Source organism: Callithrix jacchus, chromosome 12 (genome assembly GCF_049354715.1).
Source record: "Callithrix jacchus isolate 240 chromosome 12, calJac240_pri, whole genome shotgun sequence".
Taxonomy (NCBI): Eukaryota; Metazoa; Chordata; class Mammalia; order Primates; family Cebidae; genus Callithrix; species Callithrix jacchus.
Window position 1 is genome coordinate 90,489,594 of NC_133513.1, and position 10,297 is coordinate 90,499,890.

At 49.6% G+C, this 10,297-nt stretch overlaps 1 protein-coding gene across 1 annotated transcript; it reads right to left on the reverse strand.

Annotated features, from left to right (window-relative positions):
- Positions 1–433: 433 nt before the first annotated feature.
- Positions 434–9,941, reverse strand: AVPI1 (arginine vasopressin induced 1). The gene is made up of 3 exons (XM_035268671.2): positions 9,487–9,941; positions 2,458–2,754; positions 434–1,033 (listed from the first exon to the last, which is right to left on the reverse strand). The coding sequence occupies exons 2-3, from the start codon at positions 2,742–2,744 to the stop codon at positions 877–879; spliced, it is 444 nt and encodes a 147-aa protein (XP_035124562.1). The 5' UTR covers positions 2,745–2,754; positions 9,487–9,941; the 3' UTR covers positions 434–876.
- Between the last annotated feature and the right edge of the window lie 356 nt (positions 9,942–10,297).

The window sequence follows — 10,297 nt, forward strand, 5'->3', positions numbered from 1 at the left end:
ATAGCCCTCCCTTCAAGGGTTTCCAGGCCATGGGAAGCCTAAGATATAATACAGGCAGCTTCAGAACAATTGGTCCACCTTGGGATGATCAGCCCATAAGGATGAAGAAGCCAGATGAGGAGCTGGCACCACTAGTTTGGCTGCAGATTAAGCCAGCCCAAGGCCCCAGCCCACTGTGCAGGGCTGGCCATGACAGCCCTCCCCTTTCTCCTCTCTTGTGGATCAGGACTGCTGTGGAGACTCCTATCTCTACTCGGGATCCAACAGGCTCTGGAAAAGGAGGCTGTGGTCCAGGGACCCAAGGGCATATGGGTGAAGAAGAAGAGGGAGGTAAAAAGGAGAGGAGGCCAGCCTTGATTTTTCCTTCCTGGGGATACTCTTGCCCCTCCCACTCTGTTTTGGGTCCTCCCCTTCTGTGACAGACTCACACCACTCTTGATACAAACGTTTTTATTTGCCACTTAAACCATGGTTTCCCTGTGCTACCCTGATGGTGTGCGGGTGTGGAACAGGCTGCTGGAACCATGGATTACAGTAGTAGGTAGACTAGTATCGTGAATGGTGAAATGTTGCATCAAGTGTCTGTCGCTTGGCTCCCAGGGGAATATCATGCAGCCCAGGAATAGTGTCAGACTGAGAAGGGCTGAGGCAGGAACAGTCACTGTTTCTCCTCATTTTGGTGTGGGATGGGTCCCACATAATGGAGGGCCCAGCGGAAGCATCTAGTTCTGTTCTGAATGGAGCAGGCCAGTGGCAGCAGCCTCTTCCTTTCATTTACCCCTTTGGGCTTCTTGCCTAAAGTCTCTGTTCCTTCTTCACTTCCCAAGGCCCTGTGGCAAAAGGGAAGACACTGCCATTCCTGGCTCTTTCCCTGGATCAGTGTCTGATCTGGTGGAGGTAGCTTGTGGGGCCTGGCTTCCTCCAGTTCCGGCGGATCCTGGCACTTGTCCTCCTAGAGTGCAGATACTGCTCACTGGAGGTTGTCTCCGTGGCACTCTGTGGGTCAGCCAGTGGAGAGGGGGGCTCTGGGATTCTGCAGAGAACAAGTTTAAGATTAGCCAACATCAATAGGGAGAATGGAATGGGGACTTGAAGAGACTATCATGGTGGACCATAAAACATATTATTTAGAGCAAAATGAGGCCAGGGCTCTGGGCTTGTCTTTCCACCTCTGAGAAGTATCTGACTAGACAAAGTTTGCAGATTTCTCTGCAGTAGAAAGCATTAGACTGGATCAGGGTGTGCAAAACTGACATTTCTTCATCCTCATCCTGTACTCATGGCAGATGTCATTAATCAGTCATGCTATTAAACTGGTTTTAAACAGTGACTGCTAATCAATTGGAGTTAAATACAAGCAGTGACACTGACTTGGCATCTCAGGGCCTGATGCCCTCCAGGCCTGCTCAGGTCTGATGTTCTGATTGTGGGCCCCAGAGATGGCAGCAGACAAAGGAAGCCCAGAGCATCACCCACAGTGGGTGAAGCCAAGTGGTTCAGCTCCATCCCTGTGGGCTCACTGTTCCTGGGCTGGCAGTGGCCTAGGCAAAGAAGTGGCCAAGAAGGGAGACTGGGGAGAGATCTCTAGGTAAAAGTTTTTCAACAATTTTCAACCCATAATGCCTCAACTACATTCCTAGGCTACATTCTCTGTAATCCCCCAGCCAAGATTTTCATTAGGGTTTTTTTTTTTTTTCCTAAGAGATGGGGGGTCTCACTCTGTCACCCAGGCTGGAGTACAGTGACAGGATCATTGCTTACTGCTGCCTCAAACTCCAGGCCTCAAGTGATCCTCCTACCTCAGCCCCTGGAGCAGCTGGGACTGCAGGTGCATGCCACCATGCCTAGCTAATGTTCTTGTTTTTTTTTTTTAGAATTGGGCTTTTGCTCTGTTGTCTAGGCTGGTAAGCTGAGAATCATGGCAAAATGAGGTGGTGCTACTAGGACACAGACATCTCTTGCCATGGGAGTTCACAGGGTCGTAGATGACTCCAAAACTAACAGCAATTTTTTTTTTGGAGATGGAGTCTTGCTCTGTCACGCAGATTGGAGTGCAGTGGCACAATCTCAGCTTACTGCAACCTTCGCCTTCTGGGTTCAAGTGATTCTCCTGCCTCAGCCTCCCCAGTAGCTGGGATTACAGGCATGCACCACCACGCCTGAGTAATTTTTGTATTTTTAGTAGAGACAGGGTTTCACTGTGTTGGTCAGCTGGTCTCAAACTCCTGACCTAGTGATCCACCTGCCTCTGCCTCCCAAAGTGCTGGGATTACAAGCATGAGCCACTGCGCCCAGCTAACAGCAGTCTTTTAAGTGCCAACCAAGTGGTGACACTGTAGACCTTATATCCACCCTAGTGATAGGCAGGCATTTTACAGTGAGGCCAGGTAACTAGCTCCAGGCCACACAGCCATGCAACAGTGCTCTTCCCTCAGCCATCCAGCTCTAGGAACCTACCTGAGCTGGCTGCAGTGGTGTAGCGAGTGGCTGAGGGGTTTCTGCCTTGGGGGCCTCTTCCTGCGCAGCCTCTTCAGGGCCTCTGCCACGCGGTGGTCTCCTGCACATTCCCAGATGATCTGTGCCCGTTCCTCAGCCAGCTGGTCCCCGCTGCGTTGAAATAGGCCTTGGATCTGCAACAGTTCGGCATCCTGGAAGATGTTGGCTGAGGCCTGCTTGCGGCCCCGGGCCTCAGTTGGGGCCTGCCAAGGTGGTGGCTCACTGACCACCGAGGCTGGGGTCCCCATTGTGGATGCTCTGAGGATGTAAAGCATGGAGACATCAGCAACTCAGCTGGCCCTTCCCAGACCTGGGGGTCCTGGCTAATACTAGGGGCTCCTGGTGTTTCCATTCTCCAGGAGCTAAACTGGAGGAGGTCTCTTGCCTTAAAATCACTTAAGCGCTTATGTGTCAGACACATATATTATCTCATTTAAGATTCAGAGCAACCTGTGAGGTAAGAATTGTTTATCCTCATTTTACAGATGAAGAATGGTTAAATGACTTGCCAGTGTCACAAAGCCATGTGCACATGCAGAGCCGGGAGTGGAACCCAGGTCTGTCTAGCTGTAAGTTCCATGCAGACACCAGGATGCCCAGTAGCAGCTCAGCTGTGTTGAGTACTTAACACTGGGCACCTGTAAGAGCTTCATTCACACAGTATCAATGAGTTGTAACAAGCACAACAGCCCTGGGAGGTGGGTATTTTTTTCTCTGAGATGGAATCTCACTGTCATCCAGGCTGGAGTGCAGTGGTGTGGTCTTGGCTCACTGCAACCTCTGTCTCCCGGGTTCCGGAAGTCTCCTGCCTCAGCCTCCTGTGTAGCTGGGATTACAGGCTTGTGCCACCACACCTGACTAATATTTGTATTTTTAATAGAGATGAGGTTTTACCATGTGGGCCAGGCTGACCTTGAACTCCTGACCTCAGGTGATCCACCCCTCTCAGCCTCCCAAAGTGCTGGGATTACAGATGTGAGCCACCGTGCCTGGCCAAGGTGGGTATTTTTATCCTCCTCATTTCACAGATGAGGAATCTGAGGAAAGGTTAAATCATCCATGGTTATGCAACTAGGATGAGAACCCAGACCTCTCTGATGAACGCCAGCCCAGGTGCTGTAGCACACAGGTAAGAGACGAGTTGTGGAGCTGGGCTACCCACGTTGGAATCCCACTTCTATCCCCCTCCACCACTTACTAGCTGGGCACCACTTACTCCCTGCCTTAGCTTCCTGGTGTGTAACATCACCTCGTACTAGTACCTACTTTGTAGGATTATTTTGAAGATTGAAGGAAGATATAAAGCATATAGAATAGTGGTCAGTGTTGAGACGTCATCCCACCTCCTATTTTCAAGACCTTGGGGATGAACCAAATCCATATAATTTAGCAAACATAGTATGAAATGAGCCAATCATATCTAACCACTGTCCAAAGGACCTAATGAGAGAGAGGGAGGCAGAAGAGAAGGCGACAAGTGTTAGAATATACTGTCAAGGGCAGAGACTGAAATTGATAAGAAAATTCAATAGAAGCTAGGCTCTCATGTCAATGTCTCCCATTATATCCAGGAAGTGAAAATTAAATGATCTCCCTGATTCTAGATATAGTTCACTTTGAGTAATAAAGGCCTAAGAAGCTTACCCCCCTTATCCTTGTCTCCAGCACAGCCTGGAAACAAGGGAAGACTGACATTACACTGAACGGGGTTTGAATCCCAACTCTGACACCTTCAGCAAGTTACCCAACCTCCTCTCTGAGCCTGTTTTCTTAACTGTAAAATGGGGATAAGATTACCCACTTCTTAGGGTTATAGCAAGGATTAAATGAGCCTAGTATATCAGTCACCCAATAAGAGCTATAGCTGGCCCTCAGCATCTGTGGGTTCCACATCCAGGGATTCAGCCAACCTTGAATAAATAAAAAACTTAAGAATACAATGATACAACAATTAAAAAATGCAAATAAAAATACAGTTTAACTACAGAGCATTCACATTGTATTAGGTATTTTAAGTCCTCTAGAGATGATTTAAAGTACACAGGAGGATGTGCACAGTCCGCACGTAAACATGGCATTTTATGTAAGCATCCAAGGAGGATCCTGGAACCACCCTCCATGAATACTGAGGAATTTGTAAATGTAAATCCTCCTTTTTTGGCCTCTGTGACCTTTGCACCTGGGTCAGGGGTACAGGTGAACCCTCCTTTCCTCCAAGCTGTGTGGCCACAACCAGCTGAAGACAGGCCTGTGGTCCCGCCCTCCTCTCCCAGCCCCAAGCCTATTGCGGAGAGGAGGAGCAGGTCCTGCTGCTTCCCCAGGGCCTGGCTGCCTGAGTCAGACATCATTCCACAGCCAGCTACAGAGACAGCGTCAACAGCAGCCAGCTTACAAAGGGGGAAAAGGAACATTAAAATATGTTTAAATTAAAATATTTACATGCTCAACCTAAGAGGCAAACAGTACAAAAGCTTATAAATAAAAGCTTTTCCAATTTCCTATCCACTCACTTGCAGAAGTAACCCTTCCCCTAACCTGCCTTTTGTTCTCTGTAAGTGTTTGAGTTGTCTCCGCCCCACTCATACTCCAAAATATGACTCCCTCCCTTGCCCTGGCCTTCCCTGCTCCTCACCTCAAAAGTCACCCTCATTATTCCAGTCATTTCCACACACACCCTGTCCCAGTTTCCAGGCCTTCCATCATAAAAACTCCACTCTGTTTTCAAAAGATTTAACAACTAAAAGCTACAGGTCCGGCATGGTGGCTCATGTCCGTAATCCCAGCACTTTGGGAGGCCAAGGCAGACGGATCACAAGGTCAGAGTTCGAGACCAGCCTGACCAACATGGTGAAACCCTGTCTCTACTAAAAATACAAAAATTAGCTGGGCATGGTGCTGTGTGCCTGTAATCCCAGCTACTCGGGAGGCTGAAGCAGGAGAATCACTTGAATCTGGGAGGCAGAGGTTGCAGTGAGCTGAGATCACGCCATTGCACTCCAGCCTGGGTGACAGAGCAAGACTCCATCTCAAAAAAAAAGCTGCAGAAGACTTCCAGATGAGTTAATGTATGAAAATTGTACGTTTTGTCTGGAAAATGGGAATTTTAAAATCTACCCCTCCTTAGGTGCTATTATGAAAATCTAGTTAAAACCTAATCTATGTGGTAATTAAGCTCCCAGAGCTGGATGACAAACACACTGTGACCAGAAGACAACAGTCACCAAGTCACACTTTCAGGCTAATAAAGATAAATAAAAGCTAACTCTTGGATGTTTACTCTGTATCAGGCAATATGGATAATATCCTTTTTTTTTTGGATGATATCCTTTAATCCTCAAAGTAATTCTAAGAGTTAGGCACTGTTACTCCATTTCATAGGGGGGTAAAGGGAAGCTGAGATGCAAATATGAGTACCAGTGGCTCAGCTGAGGCCAGAGGTGGTTTAAATGACTGCAGCCCACACTTTTATTTTATCTTATTTTTTTGAGAGCAAGTTTTGCTCTTGTTGCCCAAGCTGGAGTGCAGTGGTGCAATCTCAGCTCACTGCAACCTCCGCCTCCTGGGTTTAAGCAATTGTCCTACCTCAGCCTCCCAAGTAGCTGGGATTATAGACATCCTTCACCACGCCCAGCTAATTTTTTGTATTTTCAGTAGAGATGGGGTTTTACCATGTTGGCCAGGCTGGTCTTGAACTCCTGACCTCAGGTGATTCGGCCGCCTCAGCCTCCCAGAGTGGTGGGATTACAGATGTGAGCCACTATGCCCAGCCAGCCCAAGCTTTTGGCACTCTGACTTCACAGCCAGGCAGCTTCAAGAACACTTCACGTTTCTGTGAAAAGTACTTTCTTATTCCCACCTAATTCTTGAAGGGGAAGTCCTGCCAACGGAAAGGGAAGGACAATGAATTATCCCACCTGGGGAGGTAGGGGTGGAGCTGTGGAATATCTTTTAGTCTATTCACTAGGGTCAGGGCTTTTTCCTGGGTGACAGCTAGCCCAGCCTTGAAGCCATAGCACTCTAAAGAGGAAGAGCCAAGCTTCCACAGAAGAAATCTAGAACAGCAACCCAGCCCAGTGCACAGAGCCCTGGCTTACAAGTCAGAGGAATGGGTTCAAGCCCTGCTTCTGCCACTCACTGGCTGAAAGGCCTCAGGCAATTCACATCCCCTCTGTGGATCAGTTTTCCTGTTACTGCTGTAAGAACAGGTTGATACTGATCGTTTCTGAGGGCCTGTGCTAGTGCCAGGAGCCAACAATTCCACCCGTAGGCAAGTCTGTACAGAAGGAGGAATGGAGCAGCTTGTCTGCCAAAGCCTAGGGGCAACATGTGTGGACAGGTCTGGCTAACTGGGTGCTAGGACACTCTCCAGCCAGTAGCTCCCTTTCTCCCCCCTGCTCTGCTGTTTTGCTGCAGTGGGCAGAACTCACTTCTCTAAAGCTCCGTAGTGACCTCAGTTGGCCATGACCACACCCGGGGAAGACTCCTAGGCTAGTCTGGGGTAGTAGGAGAAAGGTTGATATCCGGCCTCACCTCCCCAGGGAAAGAAGGGCAACACGGATCAAGTAGCAGCTGCCTCGGGAGGAAATGGCTTGGAGCCTGACTTCCCAGCAACTTCTGCCAGGATGGCAATGGCTTGACTCCACAGCTTAAGCAAGCTGCATTATAAACATACCAAGAAACGCTTGGGGAGAGTCTGAGCCGCCAGCCTCAACCATACCCTCCATGAACTTTGGGGAGGACTTAGCACAACCAGATTTTGGGCCCCTCACTTTTTTTTTTTTTTTTGAGGCAGAGTCTCTATCACCCACGCTGGAGTGCAATGGCACAATCTCGGCTCACTGCAACCTCCACCTCCAAGGTTCAAGTAATTCTCTTGCCTCAGCCTCCCAAGTAGCTGGGATTACAGGTGCCTCCCACCATGCCTAATTTTTGTATTTTTAATAGAGACGAGGTTTTGAGGTTTCACCATGTTGGCCAGGCTGGTCTCGAACTCCTGACCTCAAGTAATCCACCCACCTCATCCTCTCAGAGTGTTGGGATTACAGGTGTGAGCCACTGCGTCTGTCAGAGACCCCTCACTCTTGGCTCTGCCTCTTATTCTGGGATTCAGACAGCAGAGTGAGGTTGGGAATAAAAATAGGCAGATTCCAGGTAGGAATAGATTGGTAGGCTTTAGGAACACTTACTAAATGGTGAATCAGAACACTTTTATTATCAAAAGAAACTTTTCTTGTCTCATTCAATGTGTTCAACAGTTATTTTCCCTCAAATTTCCTGGACAAGACCTTAACATTGTTCAAGTATATTGTTTATACTTGAACAGTGGTTCTTTTGAAAACTAGAAAATGAAACCATGGGGCTACTAAAAGATTACAAATGAATCTTTCATTTCTGAGCTGACATAAAAGAAGATAAGCATGGGTATGTGTACAAACGAGTAAAAACCAATTGCAAAATGCTTCAATTTGACACAAACTAGGTTAGAAATGAACCCCAAAGGAAATGACAAAGTTCAACTTGTTTTGAAACAGGCAATAAGTGAAGAACTGTGGAACCCTAACAAAGAAATATATTTAAAAAGTGACTCACCGTGCAATGAATTTGCAATATATAAATATGGTGCACTTTTTGTAATACACGAAGTTCAGTACAGACAGCTATTCTAGGTGAGTATCTCACTGTAGTCCCAGGGAGGCACGGAAACCACGAGGCAGAACACATTTGGTTGAGTTCGTAACTCTTGGGTCCTCACACAGCTGGAGGCCCCCTTCCAATAACCCAGGTGACAGCAATAATCTCTGTAATCAGGGACCTAAGGCCTCGTAGAAAAATTACTGGAGCCTCTGGCCCAAAGCCCAAATCAACACTTGGGGCCCTGGCCTGCTACCCTACACAAACATGCCACTGGACAGCAGCCAAAATCTGTGGCTCCTCAAATGGGAAGCCCAGTTCAAATGGCTGTGTGGGCTTCCCCACCAGCAAGGCCTAGCCTCAGGCAGGTATGCCTAGAGAACTGGATATACATTGGCCTTCAATCTGTGCCCCAGGAGGTGGAGAAGGGAATGGGTCCTTTACCCAGACCAATTCTCATATATGACCTGGAAATAAACTGCTACTAGATCTAGGGATAACCCTTTTCAGGAGTTCTAGAACCCCACATTCTGGCTGTGCTGCTAACTGACCTTGGATAAGTCTTCGTTTCCCCTGCTACAATTTGCTCATCATCAAAATGGTGTGAATAAGGCCAGGTCTGGTGGCTCATGCCTGTAATCCCAGCACTTTGGGAGGCTGAGGTGGGAGGATCGCTTGAGCTCAGGAGTTCGAGACCAGCCTGCTCAATATAGCATGACTGTCTCTACAAAATTTTAAACAAGCTTTTAAACATAAATGGTGAAAATGAATAACCCTTGATGGGAAAAGGGAGATTGTGAGGGCATTCCTACTAGTACCTAGTATACCACAGACATTCTATGTATGCTGATTGAATACATGATGAAGGGAAAGGCTGTTTGACCCCCAGAGGCTATAGAATCATTGTCATTTTCATCATCACTGCCATCAGCAAACCTGTGTAGTTTTAAATCATAGCTTTATGATTGAAATCATAGAGGCAGCTTGTTCGGTGTCAAGCACAGAACAGAGCACGTTCAGATGGGTGTTTTCTTTCTTCCTCACATGAAGTGGCACTATTGTTATACCCATTTTACAGATGAGAAAGCTACACCCAAAGTCACACAACTGGCAGGTGATGGAAGTTGGGACATGAACCAGGCAGTTTGATCCCAGCACCGGGCTCTCAACCACTGTTATTTTTGTTCCTGCCAGATGGCTGAGGAGGTCTTCTGGGGAAGGTCGGGCCCAGAAGCCTTTTGGAGGCTATCTGCTTCTGTGGATTGTGGAAGACGCAGGGATCCAAGGTCAGGACTCCCAAGCCAGCCTCTGTGCCCTGTGCACTCCTCCGCCTCGCGGAGAATTGGAGCAGGTACTCACCACGCTGAAGGGAAGCTCCGACAGACCTCAAATGGGGATGAGACAAGGTAAGATGCGTCCACTCCAACCCCTTCCACAGCCTTCAGAAAGGGCGGGCGCAGCTCTGGGCTTCCTGCTGCGAGGGTGCCCACAAGGGCCAGGCGGTGCTCACGGGCAGCACAAGAGCGTGGGGAGACGGTATCCTGGCCGAGGTCCTAAGGCGACATCTCCAGCACTAGGAGGCCCCGGGGCTCAGACGTGGCCGCTTCTCAGAACGACGGGGCCCTAAGTGGATCTGGCGGTCGCGTCCCAGTGGCACCCCGGCTCCCACCGCAGCGCCGAGCCGGGCCGCCGACCTACGGACCCGGTTGCTCGAGGCGGGCCGCAAGCGGCCGCAAGCTGGTCCGAGCAACTTGGGTCACAGCAGCAGCTCCCGGGAGAAAGCGCTGGTTCCAGCCCCGGAACCGCCAATCCTCGCCCGGAGCCAGGCGTGAGCTCCCAAGCGAGCCTTCCAAACCCAAGGCGGAGCTCCGTGCGCCAATCAGCGGCGGGAGACGGGAGGGGGCGTGTCAATCCCCGCCCCCGCCCCCGCCGGCCTGGAAAGCCGAGTGCGAGGCTTCCACGAACCTAATCAGAAGCGTAGCGGCGGCGGGGTGGCGTGTCTGCTCGGGCTCTGCCCACCGCCCTAGAAGTTCTCTCGCGGCGCCCGAGGCGCCCCTTTTATTGACGTCAGTGCCCGTGGCCTGCGCGGTTTTGCTGGCGCGGGAGCCGGGCGGGGCTGCATTCCTGCCCCAGGGTGCGGCGGCCGCTGGCCCTGTAGGGTACACGTGAC